At 43.3% G+C, this 20,765-nt stretch overlaps 1 protein-coding gene across 3 annotated transcripts in view; it reads left to right on the forward strand.

The window, feature by feature from the left end:
• Nucleotides 1-20,765, forward strand: part of LOC137333065 (nuclear protein AMMECR1-like) — a 179,701-nt gene that overhangs the window by 85,422 nt on the left and 73,514 nt on the right. For all 3 annotated transcript variants that reach the window (XM_067997166.1, XM_067997167.1, XM_067997168.1), the window contains exons 4-5: nt 3,991-4,081; nt 4,331-4,427. In XM_067997166.1, coding sequence (XP_067853267.1) covers nt 3,991-4,081; nt 4,331-4,427 — 188 coding nt within the window. The remainder of the gene's footprint in view (nt 1-3,990; nt 4,082-4,330; nt 4,428-20,765) is intronic.

The raw sequence follows: 20,765 nt of genomic DNA on the forward strand, positions 1-20,765 counted from the left end.
ATACAAGGACTTTAAATTAAATGCATTGGGGGTCAGGGAGCCAATGTAGTTAAATGAAGATGGGAGGAGATGCACAAGAGGGATTTGGTGCAGGATGGAATCCATGCCATGGAAGTTTGGATAAATTAGAGTTTATGAAGGCTGGGGGATGGGAGATCAGCAAGAAGTGGGGATTAGGATAATGGAATCTGGAGGTGCAAAATGCATGTATAAGGAGTTTTAGAAGTGATGGGGTTGAGGTAGAGACTGAGGTGGACCGCGTTGTGCGGGTGGGTGTAAGTGGTCTTGGTGAGGGCTTTAAAGCTCAGCTCAGGGTTGAACAGAGCACCAAGATTGTGAACAATCTGGGAGGGGGATAGAGGTCAGTTGACAAGAGTTTGTGGCAGGGGCCAGAAAAATTGCTTCAGCCTTCCCAATGTTGAGCTGTAGGAATTTGAGACTCAGGCAAGTAATATTTTGGGTTTTCTAAGTAAGGGCATAAAAATACAAAAGCAACAACTCCTGCTAATCATAAAACTCTGCAATCTGTGTCCTAGCCCACGTGATGTCCCACAACATGTTACGTTAAACCTGAATAGAACCTTGGTTAGACCAGACTTTGTGCACAGTTCTGGTCTTCAAATTATAAAAAGGATATAGAAGCATTGGAGAAGGTGCAAAAAAAGATTCACAAGAATGATACCAGAACTGAGGGGACATATTTATAAGGAAAGGCTGATCAGGCTGGGGCTCTTTTCTCTAGAAAAGAGAAGGCTGAGGAGTGACCTGATAGTGGTCTTTTAAGATAATGAAAGGGTTTGATAGGGTAAACGTGGAGAAAATGTCTCCACTTATGGGAGAGTCCAAAAGTCGGTCATAAATATAAGATAGTCACTAATAAATCCAATAGGAAATTCAGGAGAAACTTCTTTACCCAAAGAGTGGTAAGAATGTGGATCGCGCTACCACAATGAGTAGTTGAGGCAAATAGCACAGATAAGCATATGAGGGCGAAAGGAATAGATGAAAGGGTTAGATGTAAAAGGGTGGGTGAAGGCTCGTGTGGAGACAGGTTTGAGTCGAATGGCTTGCTTCTGTGCTGTCGACTGTATGTAACTCTATGTTACAGATCACCCTTCGTCCTCGCCAATCTCCACCGACTTGCTGCCTTAGTCTTAACTTCAAAACCCTAGCTTTCAAATCCCTTCATTGCCTCACTCCATCTTACTTTTGTTATGTTCTCCAGCCTCGAGTTTCAGGGCAGCCTTTGCTTAATCAACTACAGTCTACTATGCTTCCACCTCCTCCTCCCAATCCCCCTTCATCATTGGTGCCCAAGCCTTTGGGCATCATGCTGCAGAACTCTGGAACTCTCTCCCTAAACCTCCACCTCCTTTGTCTTGCTACCTCTCTGTGCCTCAAAACTTATCTCTGACAACATTTTCAGTCACAGCCCATAGCCTTTCCCCTACTTCCTGCTCAGTGCCCATTGCTGCACTTTGAAAGATTTTATTACATGTAAAGTGTTACATATATGCAAGTTTTTTTTAACCATTTTGATGTAATGGATTTGGATTTTTTGCTTTGCCTTGAAGCTAAATAGTAATCAACTTTTGTCTACTCTAAAATGCAGTGACTACATCGGGGTAGAATTTCCGCTCATTTATGCTACTAATACGAAGAGATCTAGGAGTACAGGTTCATAACTCCTTGAAAGTGGAGTCACAGGTGGATCGGGTGGTGAAGAAGGCATTCAGCATGCTTGGTTTCATTGGTCAGAACATTGAATACAGGAGTTGGGATGTCTTGTTGAAGTTGTACAAGACATTAGTAAGGCCACACTTGGAATACTGTGTACAGTTCTATTATAGAAAGGATATTATTAAACTAGAAAGAGTGCAGAAAAGATTTACTAGGATGCTACCAGGACTTGATGGTTTGACTTATAGGGAGAGGTTGGATAGACTGAGACTTTTTTCCCTGGAGAGTAGGAGGTTTAGGGGTGATCTTATAGAAGTCTATAAAATAATGAGGGGCATAGATAAGGTAGATAGTCAAAATCTTTTCCCAGAGGTAGGGGAGTCTATAACGAGGGGGCATAGATTTAAGGTGAGAGGGGAGAGATACAAAAGGGTCCAGAGGGGCAATTTTTTCACTCAAAGGGTGGTGAGTGTCTGGAACGAGCTGCCAGAGGCAGTAGTAGAGGCAGGTACAATTTTGTCTTTTTAAAAAGCATTTGGACAGTTACATGGGTAAGATGGGTATAGAGTGATATGGGCCAAGTGCAGGCAATTGGGACTAGCTTAGTGGTATAAACTGGGCGACATGGAAACAGGCCCTTCGGCCCAACATGTCCATGTTGTAAACTTCTATGATTCTAATATCTGCGCAAACAAAATGAAATCAGCTGAACCAACGCAAAAGACTGGGGAATGTTAAACATCAGAGAATTACGCCCAAAACCACTTACATTTGTGTGTTCCGCGATCTTTTACGCTGTTTTACGATTCAATTTGCCTGGATGAGGCCCCGGCCAGGTCGACATTGCGAGATTCTGACGATTGCTCTGGTTCGGGAAGGCTCTTTAAATTGCGCTGATTTTCTTAGGCGCACAGGCACTAGTAGGCACGTTTTATAAGTTTTTTTCATTTGAGAAAATATTTAATTTACTAAGAAACTGACTAGTGTACACCAGTGTAACTAGTCAATGGTTCAGTATAGCTTTTTTAAAAAGTCATTTTCAGTGGATTTTTGAATCACGTTATTCACAGGTGGAGGATGGGGCACTTATCAAAAATGTTTATTTTTTGTGATAAACCCATTTTCAGCTGTATTAATAAAACTGCACTGGGTTGCCACTTTTAAATACATCAATGAGTACTTTTTAATGGAAAGAAAAAGAAACAATTATGCTGCTTGATTGCGCTGGTTCATAGAAGATTTTAAGTTTGTGATTATGCAAATGAATTTTATCTCAAACTTAAACTGTAACCTAACCAGCATGGTTTCGAGTGCATTTTGGATGCAGTTTCCAGATTGCGCCCAAAGCGGAAACTCTACTCCATCATCTTTAATTCTCCTCTGTGGATGTTACGCATCAATGTGATGGTTAACAATGAAAAATAAAATGACCTCTGAATGTTATTAGAAAAGATGCCTAGAGTGACTAAAAGTTTATAATCCCATTTTGGGGTTCAGATGAGTTATAAGCAATGAGAATGAAGCTTAGTTTGATATCTGGACCCCATGCAATTACTGGATTGTAATCCCCTCTGGCATCATTTCTCTAACCCTTATGATTATCTGTTATCATAAGTTCTGGTTACAAGGTATTTCCATATATTTAAAGCACATTTAAAAGCATGTATATAGATGCCAGTTGTTTCTGATAATAGGATACTTGTTGCGATAGTCTCCAGTTGAAATTTTAACAAAACCTGAAAACTCTTTTGGCACTTCAGTAACCTTTTGGATCAATTTACTGCTATAGTCCACAAATTAGTCAGGCATAAATCTCCATCTATTTTGAGCAAGTATCAGTAGTGGATATTACTTTCCGGTTGTTCAGTGAAAATCGCTGCGCTTTTGTTTTGCGTCTCCATTCAGTCACTATAGCATTTCAGTTCATGGATATAGTAAAGTATTAATCCTACTTATTTCAATTTACCAATGGCATTATACCAGCCCTAGCTTCTCAGCTGTGCTTTCTACTCTTAATTCCATTTCCCTGCTCTTTCCCACACCATTTGGTATTTTTCTTCAATCTTTATTGAATTTCCTCTTACATCAGGATTTGACTAGCCTTTATATTTCATTTATGAATCACCTTCCCTGGTGCAGTGTTGTATTGCTCATTGGTCCTGTATTGGAGGTATAATTTGTATTGAACAAAACCATATAGTCTCTAGAAAAAAGTGGCCTGGAGAAGGTTAAGTCTAAACAGATTTCTAAAACCTCATAGTTTAATTTTTACATATCTCATATTCTAATGAAGCTGCCGATTTCTTCCAGGTGGGTGTACATGGCATTAGAATAGAATTCATCAATGAAAAAGGATCAAAACGCACCGCCACATACCTGCCGGAGGTTGCGAAGGAGCAAGGTCAATGTTGCACTTTATGTACAGTATAATACAAAGATTTCCCTCTTTCCCAATTTTAAAATAACATTTTTTAGTAGCTGCTTTTCTGCATTTAACCATACTGCTGTACTCAATATGCTTATTTTAAGAATAAAGTGATTGGGTTGCAACCTGTGGCCTGATGCTCCTATACCTGTTCAATTTGTATGAATTAAAGATAACTTTTTTCCCACTGGCTTAAGATCTGGCTTTTCTTGCACTTTTCTACAGGTTGGGACCACATTCAAACCATAGATTCCTTGTTACGAAAGGGAGGCTACAAAGCTCCCATCACTAATGACTTCAGGAAGACCATTAAACTGACCAGGTAAAGTACAAGTCTACATTTCAATGCATCTGCTTTTAAGTGTATAATGTAGAATTGTTAGTTTACTAAATACAGAACAATTGTAATAAGCCGTAAATATTTTCAGAAAGCTAGTGAATTGTTTTACTTGTACATTAGCCTTACCTATTTAGATCCTTATTTAAATCATTCCAAAACTGGTAAAATTTGAGCATCCTTGCTGTGGTTCAGCTTGTCAAACAAGAAGGACTCCTAGAAAATATGTAGTTAAGATTAGTGTGAACCCGCTTTTACAAACCTCTGTTACTCTAGAAATATGTAACATTAAATGTACTTTTGGTACTTCTAAATTAGTGATATTTGTTGTTCAAGTGTTCACGTGTGGTTAAGATATACTATACTATCATGTCTAAAACTTTATATAGTTGAAATTTTAGGACTATCCCAAATACCCAACCTTGCTATGTCAATAATATTTCTGAGCTGCCTTATTTCTCTGGTCAGAATATTTTGGGCTCAATTAAAGCACGTAAGTTGCTGTTGCATCTTCTCCCACTAAATTCTTGGTAAGTTGGTTCACGTTTGTTTTGTATAACTTGTGTAAAGCATGCCCGGAATGACTAATAGGGTTGCCATATTTTCACATCCAAAACTAGACAGAAGATGGGGGTCAGGAAAAGGGCAGGGGCTTAAAATGATTTCCAGCGACACGCTGTGTTTTTAAAAAAAAAATAAAGGAACACTCAATATTTGTGCTTTTTCAGTTGGGAATAAAATCAAATCCAATATCCAGGTTATCCCCTTTACACATAACCTCATCAATGGTTATTTAAATATAAACACATTTAGAAATGGTTTGGTACCTGAGAAAACATTCCATAAAGGAATAGCTTCATTAGCCATGTTAGACACAATCAAATATAGTAGAGAAGCTCATTGTGACAGTGAGGCAGTTATATTTTATATATTTTTTAAAAAAAATTACCTGAGGCACAGGCTCTGCTTTAGCAATAGCTTTTAGACTGCAGAGTGTGAGATCACTGCAAATGCATGCTGGAAGGCAGCATCATGAAGTTGACTTTCCTATTGGGTGCCTGCAGAAGTGATTTTTGATTGTAGAAAAATAGATTTTATGTAGGTATCTACGTGGCATAAATTCTGCTATAAAACTAAGTGCAGGGTCAGTGATTTGCTTGCTGCGTGCACCAGCATGCCTTGATCTCCATGCATGTGCTCTTGGTGCATCCATTTTGGTAGATTGGAAAGATGCTCCTAAGGTGTCATGAAACATTGTGGATGATTTTAAACCCCAAGAACGGATGGGTTGGGGGAGGGTAGGAGTTGAAAATAGTTGTTTTTTTGGGTCACAACTGCAAAATTTTCGAACTTTACAGGCTTCCCACTGGAAATGCACTTTTACGCGCCCAAGTTACATCTGGAAATAAAGCGGGGTTGCAGTCGGGACCCAAAAAACAACTATTTTCAACTTCCACCCGCCCCCAACCCACCTGTTCTTGGGGGTTAAAATCACCCCCATTGTGGCCATGAAAACTGGATTAAAAAGAACTCTACGGATGAAGAATAGACACTTGCTGATGGCCTACATTTTTGAAAATAGACACCTTGCTGAAAAAGTTTGCAAGCTTAATGTTCATTCTTTATCTGACACCTGAGGCCAATCTGATCTTGATTCATCCAGTTTGCAATCTAAACAGGGAATTGTAGTGAACAGAGGTCACTCTCCCCTATCCTGATACCAGAACAAAAAAATATTGTAAAGCACCCAGATAAAAGATAACAGCTCAAAAGCAAAATACTATGGCTGCTGGAAAACTGAAATAAAAACAGAAAATGCTGGAAATACTCAGCAAATCGGGCAGTATCTGTGGAGAAAGAAACAAGAGTTAACGTTTCAGGTCAATGACCCTTCAGAACTGGAAGAAGTTGAAGATTAAAGACTCTTCAGCTTCTTCCAGTTCTGAAGAAAGGTCATCAACCTGAAACATTAACTCTTTTTCCAGATGCTGCCTGACTTGTTGAGTATTTCCAGCATTTTCTGTTTTTATTTCAGATTTCCAGCATCCACAGTATTTTGCTTTTGAGCTGTTATCTTTTATAAAAGATAATGGCTAATGCAAATAGCTGTCTCCACAGAATCAGGAGTGGAGACTGACTGACTTGGTAGAATCGTGATGTGGAGATGCCGGTGATGGACTGGGGTTGACAATTGTAAACAATTTTACAACACCAAGTTATAGTCCAACAAATTTATTTTAAATTCCACAAGCTTTCGGAGGCTTCCTCCTTCGTCAGGTGAACGGTATGGAAATGACATTTTCGAATCCTTCGCATTTGAAAATCACAGAACAATGCCTGGTGATTACTGCCCGTTGCCAAGGCAATCACAGTGAGCAGACAGAAAGGTGTCACCTAAAAAGGCCACCGAATATACAAACCCCCCAAAAATGAGAGAGAGAGAGAGAGAGAGAAGGAAGACAGTCAATGACCCGTTATATTAAAAACAGATAACATTTGTTCGCTGGTGGGGTTACGTGTAGTGTGACATGAACCCAAGATCCCGGTTGAGGCCGTCCTCATGGGTACGGAACTTGGCTATCAATTTCTGCTCGACGATTTTGCGTTGTCGTGTGTCTCGAAGGCCGCCTTGGAGTATGCTTACCCGAAGGTCAGTGGCTGAATGTCCATGACTGCTGAAGTGTTCCCCGACAGGGAGAGAACCCTCCTGTTTGGCGATTGTTGCGCGGTGTCCGTTCATCCGTTGTCGCAGCGTCTGCATGGTCTCGCCAATGTACCATGCTCTGGGGCATCCTTTCCTGCAACGTATGAGGTAGACAACGTTGGCCGAGTCACAGGAGTATGAACCGTGCACCTGGTAGGTGGTGTCCTCTCGTGTGATGGTGGTATCTGTGTCGATGATCTGGCATGTCTTGCAGAGGTTACCGTGGCAGGGTTGTGTGGTGTCGTGGACGCTGTTCTCCTGAAGGCTGGGTAATTTGCTGCGAACGATGGTTTGTTTGAGGTTGGGTGGCTGTTTAAAGGCGAGTAGTGGAGGTGTGGGGATGGCCATAGCGAGGTGTTCGTCATCATTGATGACATGTTGAAGGCTGCGGAGAACATGGCGTAGTTTCTCCGCTCCGGGGAAGTACTGGACGACGAAGGGTACTCTGTTGGTTGCGTCCCGTGTTAGTCTTCTGAGGAGGTCTACGCGATTTTTCGCTGTGGCCCGTCGGAACTGTCGATCGATGAGTCGAGCATCATATCCCGTTCTTACTAGGGCGTCTTTCAGCGTCTGTAGGTGTCCATCGCGTTCCTCCTCGTCTGAGCAGATCCTGTGTATTCGCAGGGCCTGTCCATAGGGGATGGCCTCTTTGACGTGGTTAGGGTGGAAGCTGGAAAAGTGAAGCATCGTGAGGTTGTCCGTGGGCTTGCGGTAGAGTGAGGTGCTGAGCTACTCATCGATCGACAGTTCCGACGGGCCACAGCGAAAAATCGCGTAGGCCTCCTCAGAAGACTAACACGGGACGCAACCAACAGAGTACCCTTCGTCGTCCAGTACTTCCCCGGAGCGGAGAAACTACGCCATGTTCTCCGCAGCCTTCAACATGTCATCAATGATGACGAACACCTCGCTATGGCCATCCCCACACCTCCACTACTCGCCTTTAAACAGCCACCCAACCTCAAACAAACCATCGTTCGCAGCAAATTACCCAGCCTTCAGGAGAACAGCGTCCACGACACCACACAACCCTGCCACGGTAACCTCTGCAAGACATGCCAGATCATCGACACAGATACCACCATCACACGAGAGGACACCACCCACCAGGTGCACGGTTCATACTCCTGTGACTCGGCCAACGTTGTCTACCTCATACGTTGCAGGAAAGGATGCCCCAGAGCATGGTACATTGGCGAGACCATGCAGACGCTGCGACAACGGATGAACGGACACCGCGCAACAATCGCCAAACAGGAGGGTTCTCTCCCTGTCGGGGAACACTTCAGCAGTCATGGACATTCAGCCACTGACCTTCGGGTAAGCATACTCCAAGGCGGCCTTCGAGACACACGACAACGCAAAATCGTCGAGCAGAAATTGATAGCCAAGTTCCGTACCCATGAGGACGGCCTCAACCGGGATCTTGGGTTCATGTCACACTACACGTAACCCCACCAGCGAACAAATGTTATCTGTTTTTAATATAACGGGTCATTGACTGTCTTCCTTCTCTCTCTCTCTCTCTCTCTCATTTTTGGGGGGGTTGTATATTCGGTGGCCTTTTTAGATGACACCTTTCTGTCTGCTCACTGTGATTGCCTTGGCAACGGGCAGTAATCACCAGGCATTGTTCTGTGATTTTCAAATGCGAAGGATTCGAAAATGTCATTTCCATACCGTTCACCTGACGAAGGAGGAAGCCTCCGAAAGCTTGTGGAATTTAAAATAAATTTGTTGGACTATAACTTGGTGTTGTAAAATTGTTTACAATTGGTAGAATCAAGTGGACAGTTTAACCCTGATCAACACACTCATATGCACAGGATTCCAAACAGGCAAAACTCGGGTATCTAGTGAAGGTTAGTCACTTGGGGTCTCTGAGATTGTGTGTTCTCTGGTAAACCAGACAAAATAAGCCACCTGCTCGAGAAACAGACTGGCTTAAAAAATAAATAATTGGTTGCCATAACCTACTTTTTAAGTAGTGAGTTATTTAGTGACAGCAAAGATAGATGCCCTTGTTCTTACTGGAGCTTCACAAGAGTCCCCTTATCCTAGCCAATTATCTTCATGCATGGCTTTCGGTACAGCTGAATCAACTGTGCACATGAACGACTACACTTGAAACTGTGCCGTAAAATTTAGCAGTTCATTCAATGAGATCCCTGCAAACTGCAGCTCTGGGCAACAATCTGATGCATGAAATTAGATCTAGAGAAGTTAATCTGATTTTGAACTTCCATACGAATTTAGCCAGTCTAAGATTTTATAGATCCAGTCTTGTGGATACTCTTGTCAAGGTGCTTGAAAAATGAGGACAGCAATCCTGATAGACACTTGATGAATTTAGTTGAGAAGTTGTACTTAAAGACTCGAAGCCTATTGAGTATCTGACACAGTCCAAGATTAAATAGACCACATTCGTAACAAAACTACTTGTCCCCCATCATTCAGGTCATTGGGTCCTGCTGGTCATTCTCACAATTTCATCCACTATGCCCCTACCACTCAACCAGGGATTAGTGATTACTTGTGGTGGATATCTGCCTCCAACCCCCACACAATTGTCTTATCATGAATCCTTATGTAACAGTTAGTATTCCACATCAATGCTTTCTTAGCTGCACAGATTATGTCCAATTTCTGCAACCTTATCCCAGTTTCATCACGAATATTGCACAATTCCTCATTCAATTTTTCAATACCATGCTAGAAGCGTGGGAGTCGCTTTTTATCATCAACCAATTTTTTGGCTTAAATACCAGAACTTGGACTTCTGACAACTAGTTTTTGTTTCTGGGTTTTGCTATAACTTTTTCTTGCCTACATTGGTGTTTTGCTGCACAACTACTCACCATATCACTTTCTTCCCTGGTGTATGCTTACTGCCTGCTGATATTGAATGCTTGTTCACAGTCAATGTAAGTTTACCAATTTAGTCCTTCACATTTGAAGATTGTTATCCTTCCTTATTTTAGAAGTTTCATCTGAGGGGAGAAAAAGAGAGGAGAGAGTCTGTATCACCAGGTTTGCTGGGGCTGAATTGAGTGGACCACCAACAGTATACCTTTTGCTGCCATATAATTTGTTGCTGCTATAAATATCCATTGGCAATTTTTTGCTTGGCATAAAAGTCAAGATAGTTTTACCTGACCTTGGCTTTGCCCATCATTACTACGCTATTTGTAATTATCAATCAGCCTTTCCTGATGTTTCTATACAACCACTCAAATTCCAGCATTAGTGGTCTGTCTTCATCTCCTTAAACATCATCCACCTCCGCTGTTGAAACACTTATCCATGCCTTTGTCACGTCCAGCCTCGACTATTCCAATGCTATCCTGACGGGCCTCCCATTCTCCACACTCCGTGAACTTCAGCTCATCAAAAACTCTGCTGCCCATATCCTGTTCTGCACTGGGTGCCACTCACCTATCACCCCTGTCATAGGGACATCGGAACAGGAGTAGGCCATTCAGCCCCTCGTGCCTGCTCCGCCATTTGATAAGATCACGGCTGATCGGTGATCTAACTCCATATACCTGCCTTTGGCCCATATCCCTTAATACCTTTGATTGCCAAAAGGCTATCTATCTCAGATTTAAATTTAGCAATTGAGCTAGTATCAATTGCCGTTTGCGGAAGGGAGTTCCGAACTTCTACCACCCATTGTGTGTAGAAATGTTTTCTAATCTTGCTCATGAAAGGTCTGGCTCCAATTTTTAGGCTGTGCCCCCTATTCCGAGAATCCCCAACCAGCGGAAATAGTTTCTCTCTATCCACCCTATCCGTTCCCCTTAATATCTTAAACTTCGATCAGATCACCCCTTAACCTTCAAAACTCCAGAGAGTACAGCCCCAATTTGTGTAATCTCTCCTCGTAACTTAACCTTTGAAGTCCGGGTATCATTCTAGTAAACCTATGCTGCACTCCCTAAAGGCCAATATGTCCTTCCGAAGATGTGGTGCCCAGAACTGCTTACAGTACTCCAGGTGCGGTCTAACCAGGGTTTTGTAAAGCTGCAGCATAACTTCTGCCCCCATGTACTCTAGTCCTCCAGATATAAAGGCCAGCATTCCATTTGCCTTCTTGATTATTTTCTGCACCTGTTCATGACACTTCAATGATCTATGTACCTGAACCCCTAAGTCCCTTTGGACATCCACTGTTTTTAACTTTTTACCATTTAGAAAGTACCCTGTTCTATCCTTTTTTGATCCAAAGTGGATGACCTCACATTTGTCTACATTGAATTCCATTTGCCACAGTTTTGCCCATTCACCTAATCTATCAATATCGCTTTGTAATTTTATGTTTTCATCTACACTGCTTACAATGCCACCAATCTTTGTGTCATCGGCAAACTTAGATATGAGACTTTCTATGCCTCCATCTAAGTCGTTAATAAATACTGTGAATAATTGAGGCCTCAAGACAGATCCCTGCAGACTCCACTAGTCACATCCTGCCAACGTGAGTACCTACCCATTATCCCTACTCTCTCTCGCCTTTCGCTCAGCCAACTTCCTAACCAAGTCCGTACTTTTCCCTCGATTCCATGGGATTCTATCTTAGCTAACAGTTTCTTATGTGGGACCTTATCAAATGCCTTCTGGAAGTCCATATAAATAACATCCATTGACGTTCCCCTATCCACTACTTTAGTCACCTCTTCAAAAAATTCAATCAGGTTTGTCAGGCACGACCTACCTTTCACAAATCCATGCTGGCTCTCTCTGATTAACTGAAAATTCTCGAGGTGTTCAGTCACCCTATCCTTAATTAAAGACTCCAGCATTTTCCCCACAACAGATGTTAGGCTAACTGGTCTATAATTCCCTGGTTTCCCTCTCTCTCCCTTCTTAAAAAGCGGAGTGACGTGCAATTTTCCAATCCAGAGGGACAGTTCCGGAATCTAGAGAACTTTGAAAGATTATAGTTAGGGCATCCGCAATCTACTCGCCTACTTCCTTTAAAAACCTGGGATGGAAACCATCTGGTCCTGGGGATTTGTCACTCTTTAGTGCTATTATTTTCTTCATTACTGTTGCTTTACTTATGTTAATTTTATCGAGTCCCTGTCCCCGATTCAGTATTAGTTTTCTTGGGATTTCCGGCATGCTATCCTCTTTTTCGACTGTAAATACTGATAAGAACATAAGAACATAAGAAATTGGAGCAGGAGTAGGCCAATCGGCCCCTCGAGCCTGCTCCGCCATTCAATAAGATCATGGCTGATCTGATCCCAACCACAAATCTAAAGAACACAAGAAGTCGGAGCAGGACCCGGCCACACAGCCCCTGGGCCCTCTCCGCCACCCACAGGGCATTGACCGATCCGAACTCAGCTTCATGTCCAATTTCCTGCCCGCTCCCCATAACCCCTAATTCCCTTTACTTCTAGGAAACTGTCTATTTCTGTTTTAAATTTATCTAATGATGTAGCTTCCACAGCTTCCTGGGGCAGCAAATTCCACAGACCTACCACCCTCTGAGTGAAGAAGTTTCTCCTCATCTCAGTTTTGAAAGAGCAGCCCCTTATTCTAAGATTATGCCCCCTAGTTCTAGTTTCACCCATCTTTGGGAACATCCTTACTGCATCCACCCGATCAAGACCCTTCACAATCTTATATGTTTCAATAAGATCGCCCCTCATTCTTCTGAACTCCAATGAGTAGAGTCCCAATCTACTCAACCTCTCCTCATATGTCCGCCCCCTCATCCCCGGGATTAACCGAGTGAACCTTCTTTGTACTGCCTCGAGAGCAAGTATGTCTTTTCTTAAGTATGGAGACCAAAACTGTATGCAGTATTCCAGGTGCGGTCTCACCAATACCTTATATAACTGCAGCAATACCTCCTTGTTTTTATATTCTATCCCCCTAGCAATAAAAGCCAACATTCCGTTGGCTTTCTTGATCACCTGCTGCACCTGCATACCAACTTTTTGATTTTCTTGCACTAGGACCCCCAGATCCCTTTGTACTGCAGTACTTTCCAGTCTCTCGCCATTAAGAAAATAACTTGCTCTCTGATTTTTCCTGCCAAAGTGCATAACCTCACATTTTCCAATATTATATTGCATCTGCCAAATCTCCGCCCACTCACCCAACCTGTCTATATCCCCTTGCAGGTTTTTTATGTCCTCCTCACTCTCTACTTTCCCTCCCATCTTTGTATCATCTGCAAATTTTGATATGTTGCACTCGGTCCCCTCCTCCAAATCGTTAATATAGATTGTAAAGAGTTGGGGACCCAGCACCGACCCCTGTGGAACACCACTGGTTACTGGTTGCCAGTCCGAAAATGAACCATTTATCCCAACTCTCTGCTTCCTGTTCGATAACCAATCCTCCACCCATGCCAGAATATTACCCCCAATCCCGTGATTTTTTATCTTAAGTAATAATCTTTTATGTGGCACCTTGTCGAATGCCTTCTGGAAGTCTAAATACACTATGTCCACTGGTTCCCCTTTATCCACCCTATACGTTATATCCTCGAAGAACTCAAGCAAATTTGTCAGACATGACTTCCCCTTCATAAAGCCATGCTGACTTTGTCCTATTAAATTATGCTTATCTAAATGTTCCGTTACTGTCTCCTTAATAATAGACTCCAAAATTTTACCCACCACAGATGTTAAGCTAACTGGCCTATAATTTCCAGCCTTCTGCCTACTACCCTTTTTAAATAACGGTGTTACATTAGCAGTTTTCCAATCTGCCGGGACCTCTCCTGAGTCCAGGGAATTTTGGAAAACTATCACCAAAGCATCCACAATCCCTACTGCCACTTCCCTCAAGACCCTAGGATGGAAGCCATCAGGTCCAGGGGATTTATCCGCCTTGAGTCCCATTATTTTACTGAGTACCATCTCCTGAGTGATTTTAATCGTATTTAGCTCCTCCCCCCCCCGAGAGTCCCCTGTTTGTCCAGTGTTGGGATATTCTTAGTGTCCTCTACTGTAAAGACTGAAACAAAATATTTGTTCAGCATTTTTGCCATCTCCATGTTTCCCACCATTAATTTCCCGGTCTCATCCTCTAAGGGACCTATGTTTGCCTTAGCCACCCTTTTTCTTTTTATATAACTATAGAAACTCTTGCTATCTGTTTTTATATTTTTTGCTAATTTCTTTTCATAATCTAACTTCCCTTTCTTAATCAATCCTTTAGTTACTTTTTGCTGTCTTTTGAAGAATTCCCAATCTTATAGAATCATAGAATCATAGAAGTTACAACATGGAAACAGGCCCTTCGGCCCAACATGTCCATGTCGCCCAGTTTATACCACTAAGCTAGTCCCAATTGCCTGCACTTGGCCCATATCCCTCGATACCCATCTTACCCATGTAACTGTCCAAATGCTTTTTAAAAGACAAAATTGTACCCGCCTCTACTACTGCCTCTGGCAGCTCGTTCCAGACACTCACCACCCTTTGAGTGAAAAAATTGCCCCTCTGGATCCTTTTGTATCTCTCCCCTCTCACCTTAAATCTGTGCCCCCTCGTTATAGACTCCCCTACCTTTGGGAAAAGATTTTGACTATCGACCTTATCTATGCCCCTCATTATTTTATAGACTTCTATAAGATCACCCCTTAACCTCCTACTCTCCAGGGAATAAAGTCCCAGTCTGTCTAACCTCTCCCTGTAAGTCAAACCATCAAGTCCCGGTAGCATCCTAGTAAATCTTTTCTGCACTCTTTCTAGTTTAATAATATCCTTTCTATAATAGGGTGACCAGAACTGTACACAGTACTCCAAGTGTGGCCTCACCAATGCCCTGTACAACTTCAACAAGACATCCCAACTCCTGCATTCAATGTTCTGACCAATGAAACCAAGCATGCTGAATGCCTTCTTCACCACCCCATCCACCTGTGACTCCACTTTCAAGGAGCTATGAATCTGTACTCCTAGATCTCTTTGTTCTATAACTCTCCCCAACGCCCTACCATTAACGGAGTAGGTCCTGGCCCGATTTGATCTACCAAAATGCATCACCTCACATTTATCTAAATTAAACTCCATCTGCCATTCATCGGCCCACTGGCCCAATTTATCAAGATCCCGTTGCAATCCTAGATAACCTTCTTCACTGTCCACAATGCCACCAATCTTGGTGTCATCTGCAAACTTACTAACCATGCTTCCTAAATTCTCATCCAAATCATTAATATAAATAACAAATAACAGCGGACCCAGCACCGATCCCTGAGGCACACCGCTGGACACAGGCATCCAGTTTGAAAAACAACCCTCGACAACCACCCTCTGTCTTCTGTCGTCAAGCCAATTTTGTATCCAATTGGCTACCTCACCTTGGATCCCATGAGATTTAACCTTATGTAACAACCTACCATGCGGTACCTTGTCAAATGCTTTGCTGAAGTCCATGTAGACCACGTCTACTGCACAGCCCTCATCTATCTTCTTGGTTACCCCTTCAAAAAACTCAATCAAATTCGTGAGACATGATTTTCCTCACACAAAACCATGCTGACTGTTCCTAATTAGTCCCTGCCTCTCCAAATGCCTGTAGATTCTGTCCCTCAGAATACCCTCTAACAACTTACCCACTACAGATGTCAGGCTCACTGGTCTGTAGTTCCCAGGCTTTTCCCTGCCGCCCTTCTTAAACAAAGGCACAACATTTGCTACCCTCCAATCTTCAGGCACCTCACCTGTAGCGGTGGATGATTCAAATATCTCTGCTAGGGGACCCGCAATTTCCTCCCTAACCTCCCATAACGTCCTGGGATACATTTCATCAGGTCCCGGAGATTTATCTACCTTGATGCGCGTTAAGACTTCCAGCACCTCCCTCTCTGTAATATGTACACTCCTCAAGACATCACTATTTATTTCCCCAAGTTCCCTAACATCCATGCCTTTCTCAACCGTAAATACCGATGTGAAATATTCATTCAGGATCTCACCCATCTCTTGTGGTTCCGCACATAGATGACCTTGTTGATCCTTAAGAGGCCCTACTCTCTCCCTAGTTACCCTTTTGCCCTTTATGTATTTGTAGAAGCTCTTTGGATTCACCTTTGCCTGATCTGCCAAAGCAATCTCATATCCCCTTTTTGCCCTCCTGATTTCTCTCTTAACTCTACTCCGACAATCTCTATACTCTTCAAGGGATCCACTTGATCCCAGCTGCCTATGCATGTCATATGCCTCCTTCTTCTTTTTGACTAGTGCCTCAATCTCCCGAGTCATCCAAGGTTCCCTACTTCTACCAGCCTTGCCCTTCACTTTATAAGGAATGTGCTGACCCTGAACCCTGGTTAACACACTTTTGAAAGCCTCCCACTTACCAGACGTCCCTTTGCCTGCCAACAGACTCTCCCAATCAACTTCTGAAAGTTCCTGTCTAATACCATCAAAATTGGCCTTTCCCCAATTTAGAATTTTAACTTTTGGGCCAGACCTATCCTTCTCCATAGCTATCTTAAAACTAATGGAATTATGATCACTGGTCCCAAAGTGATCCCTCACTAACACTTCTGTCACCTGCCCTTCCTTATTTCCCAAGAGGAGGTCAAGTTTTGCCCCCTCTCTAGTCGGGCCATCCACATACTGAATGAGAAATTCCTCCTGAATACACTCAACAAATTTCTCTCCATCCAAGCCCCTAATGCTATGGCTGTCCCAGTCAATGTTGGGAAAGTTAAAGTCCCCTACTATTACCACCCTATTTTTCTTGCAGCTGTCTGTAATCTCCTTACATATTTGCTCCTCAATTTCCCGTTGACTATTTGGGGGTCTGTAGTACAATCCTATCAAAGTGATCTCTCCCTTCTTATTTTTCAGTTCTACCCATATGGACTCAGTGGGCGAACCCTCGGATATATCCCCTCTCACTACTGCCGTGATGTTCTCCCTAATCAAGAACGCAACTCCCCCTCCTCTCTTACCTCCTGCTCTATCTTTCCTATAGCATCTGTACCCTGGAACATTGAGCTGCCAGTCCTGCCCCTCCCTTAGCCATGTTTCAGTAATAGCTATAACATCCCAGTCCCATGTACCCATCCATGCCCTGAGTTCATCTGCCTTGCCCATCAGACTTCTTGCATTGAAATAAATGCAGTTTAATCTAGACTTCCCTTGGTCTTTGCCCTGCTTTCTCAGACCATCTGTCCGGTCATGTTCTGTAAACTCTCCCTTACTGCTTTATCTTCTATCCTCCCACTAAGTTTGGCTACCTTATATGTCCTTGTTTTTAGTCGGATACTATCCTTGATTTCTTTACTTAGCCACGGATGGCTGTCATTTCTTTTACACCCTTTTTTCCTCAGTGGAATATATTTATTTTGAAAGTTGTAAAATAACTCCCTAAATGAACACCACTGCTCATGTACCGTCTTACCCTTTAATCTATTTTCCCAGTCCACTTTAATCAATTCCGCTCTCATACCATCATAGTCTCCTTTATTCAAGCTCAGTACGCTTGTTTGAGAATCAACCTTCTCACCCTCTAATTGGATATGGAATTCAACCATGTTGTGGTCGCTCGTTCCAAGGGGATCCTTAACTAGGACATTATTAATTAATCCTGACTCATTACACAGGACCAGGTCCAAGGTTGCCTGCCCCCTTGTAGGATCAGTTACATACTGCTCAAGAAATCCATCCCTGATGCACTCAATGAACTCGTCCTCAAGGCTGCTCTGCCCAATTTGATTTGTCCAGTTAATATGATAATTAAAATCCCCCATAATTATGGCTGTTCCCTTATTACATGCCCCGACTATTTCCTGATTAATACTTCTTCCAGCAGAGTTGCAACTATTAGGAGGCCTATATACTACGCCCACTAATGTTTTTTTTCCCTTATTATTCCTTATCTCCACCCAAACTGTTTCATTATCTTGATGCTTTGTCCCAATATCATTTCTCTGTATTACAGTGATTCCTTCCTTTATTAACATAGCCACCCCACCTCCCCTTCCTTCCTGCCTGTCCTTCCTGATTGTTAAATACCCTGGCATATTTAATTCCCAGTCGTTGTCACCCTGCAGCCATGTTTCTGTAATGGCCACAAGATCATACCCATACGTAGTTATTTGTGCCGTTAACTCGTCCATTTTATTACGAATGCTACGTGCATTCAGATAAAGAACTTTCAAATCTGTTTTGTGACGCTTAGTTCCTGCTTTTTCCTTTTTTAACACTTTACCTATTACTCCATACCTTCTGTCCCTTCCTGTTACGCTTTCTTCTGTCTCCCTGCTCAGGTTCCCAACCCCCTGCCACTTTAGTTTAAACCCTCCCCAACAGCACTAGCAAACACTCCTCCTAGGACAGCGGTCCCGGCCCTGCCCAGGTGCAGACCGTCCGGTTTGTACTGGTCCCACCTCCCCCAGAACCGTTTCCAGTGTCCCAGGAATTTGAATCCCTCCCCCTTGCACCATTCCTCTAGCCACGTATTCATTTGAAATATCCTCCTATTTCTACTCTGACTAGCACGTGGCACTGGCAGCAATCCTGAGATTACTACCTTTGAGGTCCTATTTTTTAATTTACCTCCTAACTCCCTATATTCTGCTTTTAGGACCTCATCCCCTTTTTTACCTATATCGTTGGTGCCTATGTGCACCACGACAGCTGGCTGTTCGCCCTCCCCCTCCAAAATGTTCTGTAGCCGCTCCGAGACATCCTTGATCCTTGCACCAGGGAGGCAACACACCATCCTGGAGTCTCGGTTGCGGCCGCAGAAACGCCTGTCTATTCCCCTTGCAATTGAGTCCCCTATCACTATAGCTCTGCCACTCTTTTTCCTCCCAGCCTGTGCAGCAGAGCTACCCGTGGTGCCAGGAAGTTGACTGCTGCTGCCTTCCCCTGATAAGTCATCCCCCCCCAACAGCATCCAAAGTGGCATATCTGTTTGAGAGGGGGATGGCCACAGGGGACCCCTGCACTACCTGCCTGCACCTCTTACTCTTCCTGGTGGTCACCCATTCACTTCCTGCCTGTATACCCTTTACCTGCGGTGTGACCAACTCGCTAAACGTGCTATCCACGAGTTTCTCTGCATCGCGGATGCTCCACAGTGAGTCCACCCGCAGCTCCAGCTCCGAGATACGATCGGTCAGTAGCTGCAGGTGGACACACTTCCCGCACACATGGTCGGCAGGGACACTGGTAGTGTCCATGACTTCCCACATCTTGCAGGAGGAGCATATCACGGGTGCGAGGTCTGCTGCCATGACTTGCCTTAGCTTAGTTACCCCTTTTAAATTAGGTTGAAATTAGAAAATGTTAACTATACTAGGGACCTAGGTTCACTATATAAAAAAAAACACTATCTGCTATAAAACCTGCAGATCTTCCCTTTCTTATTACTTTACTTACAGTAAAATGGTAGAAATACTCACCTGAACCTACTCACCAATCAGCTGCCTCCCCTGTGCCTCGTCACTTTCTGACTGGTGACGTCACCCCGAACTGCCGCTGGTCTCAGAGTCTCGCTCTCAGAGTAAGCTCTGGTCTCGCTCTCTCCGCGCTGTTTATATCCCCGCTCTGGTCTCGCTCTCTCCCGCCGCTCACCGACTGAATTCTCGCTCTCTCCGCGCTGTTTATATCCCCGCTCAGGTCTCGCTCTCTCCCGCCACTCACCGACTGGACTCTCGCTCTCTCCGCGCTGTTTTTATCCCCGCTCTGGTCTCGCTCTCTCCCGCCGCTCACCGCTCTCGGGTCCACTACCACTCTGCAGGAAAAGCAAGGCAAAGCAGCACCTCCTTCCCCCACTTTACCAAACTCCCACACGTACCAAACTCTCAGCACACTGTGTTGTCCTCACACCGTGCTGTCCGCACTGACAGGCCCCTGTATTTCTACAGTTGAGACTCAGATGAGTCAGGCCTGCCCCACCTTCAGGGACCAATTGAATCTAGCTAACCAATTAACTTGCTACAGCAGCTCTCTGCTGAAGCCTGACAGAAACTTAGAAATTTAAACTTTTAAATTGACCTTAAACAGTTGAAGCAATATGCACTAGATTTAAAGAGATTAACCCTTCAACTCCCACACGTACCGAACTCTCAGCACACTGTGTTGTCCTCACATGTCGAATGATGCAAAGTAATCATTCGACATGTCCGCCATTTCCCCATTGTCAATGACAATATCCCCACTTTCAGTTATTAAGGGGCCAACACTGCTCCTGACCACCCTCTTTTTCCTAATATAACTATAAAAGTTCTTCGTATTGGTTTTGATATCCCTTGCAAGTTTCTTTTCATACTCTCTTTTTGTAGCTCTTACTATCTGTTTTGTGACCTTTTGTTGATCTTTGTATCTTTCCCATTCGCCAGGATCTGTCATTTTTTGCCTTTTTGTATGCCCTTTCCTTATGTCTTATACTGTCCCTTCGCTCTTTTGTTGTCCATGGCTTTTTTTATGGCAAGTAGAATTCTTGCCCCTCAAGGGTATAAACCGATTCTGTATCATGTTAAATGTTTCTTTAAACATTTCCCACTGATCATCTGTCGTTTTACCCATTAACAGATTTGCCCAGTTTACTGTGGACAGTCTCTGTCTCATCCCATTGAAGTCGGCCTTACCCAAGTCTAGAATCTTTGCAGCTGATTCACTTTTTTCCCT

Source organism: Heptranchias perlo, chromosome 15, assembly GCF_035084215.1.
Source record: "Heptranchias perlo isolate sHepPer1 chromosome 15, sHepPer1.hap1, whole genome shotgun sequence".
NCBI lineage: Eukaryota > Metazoa > Chordata > Chondrichthyes > Hexanchiformes > Hexanchidae > Heptranchias > Heptranchias perlo.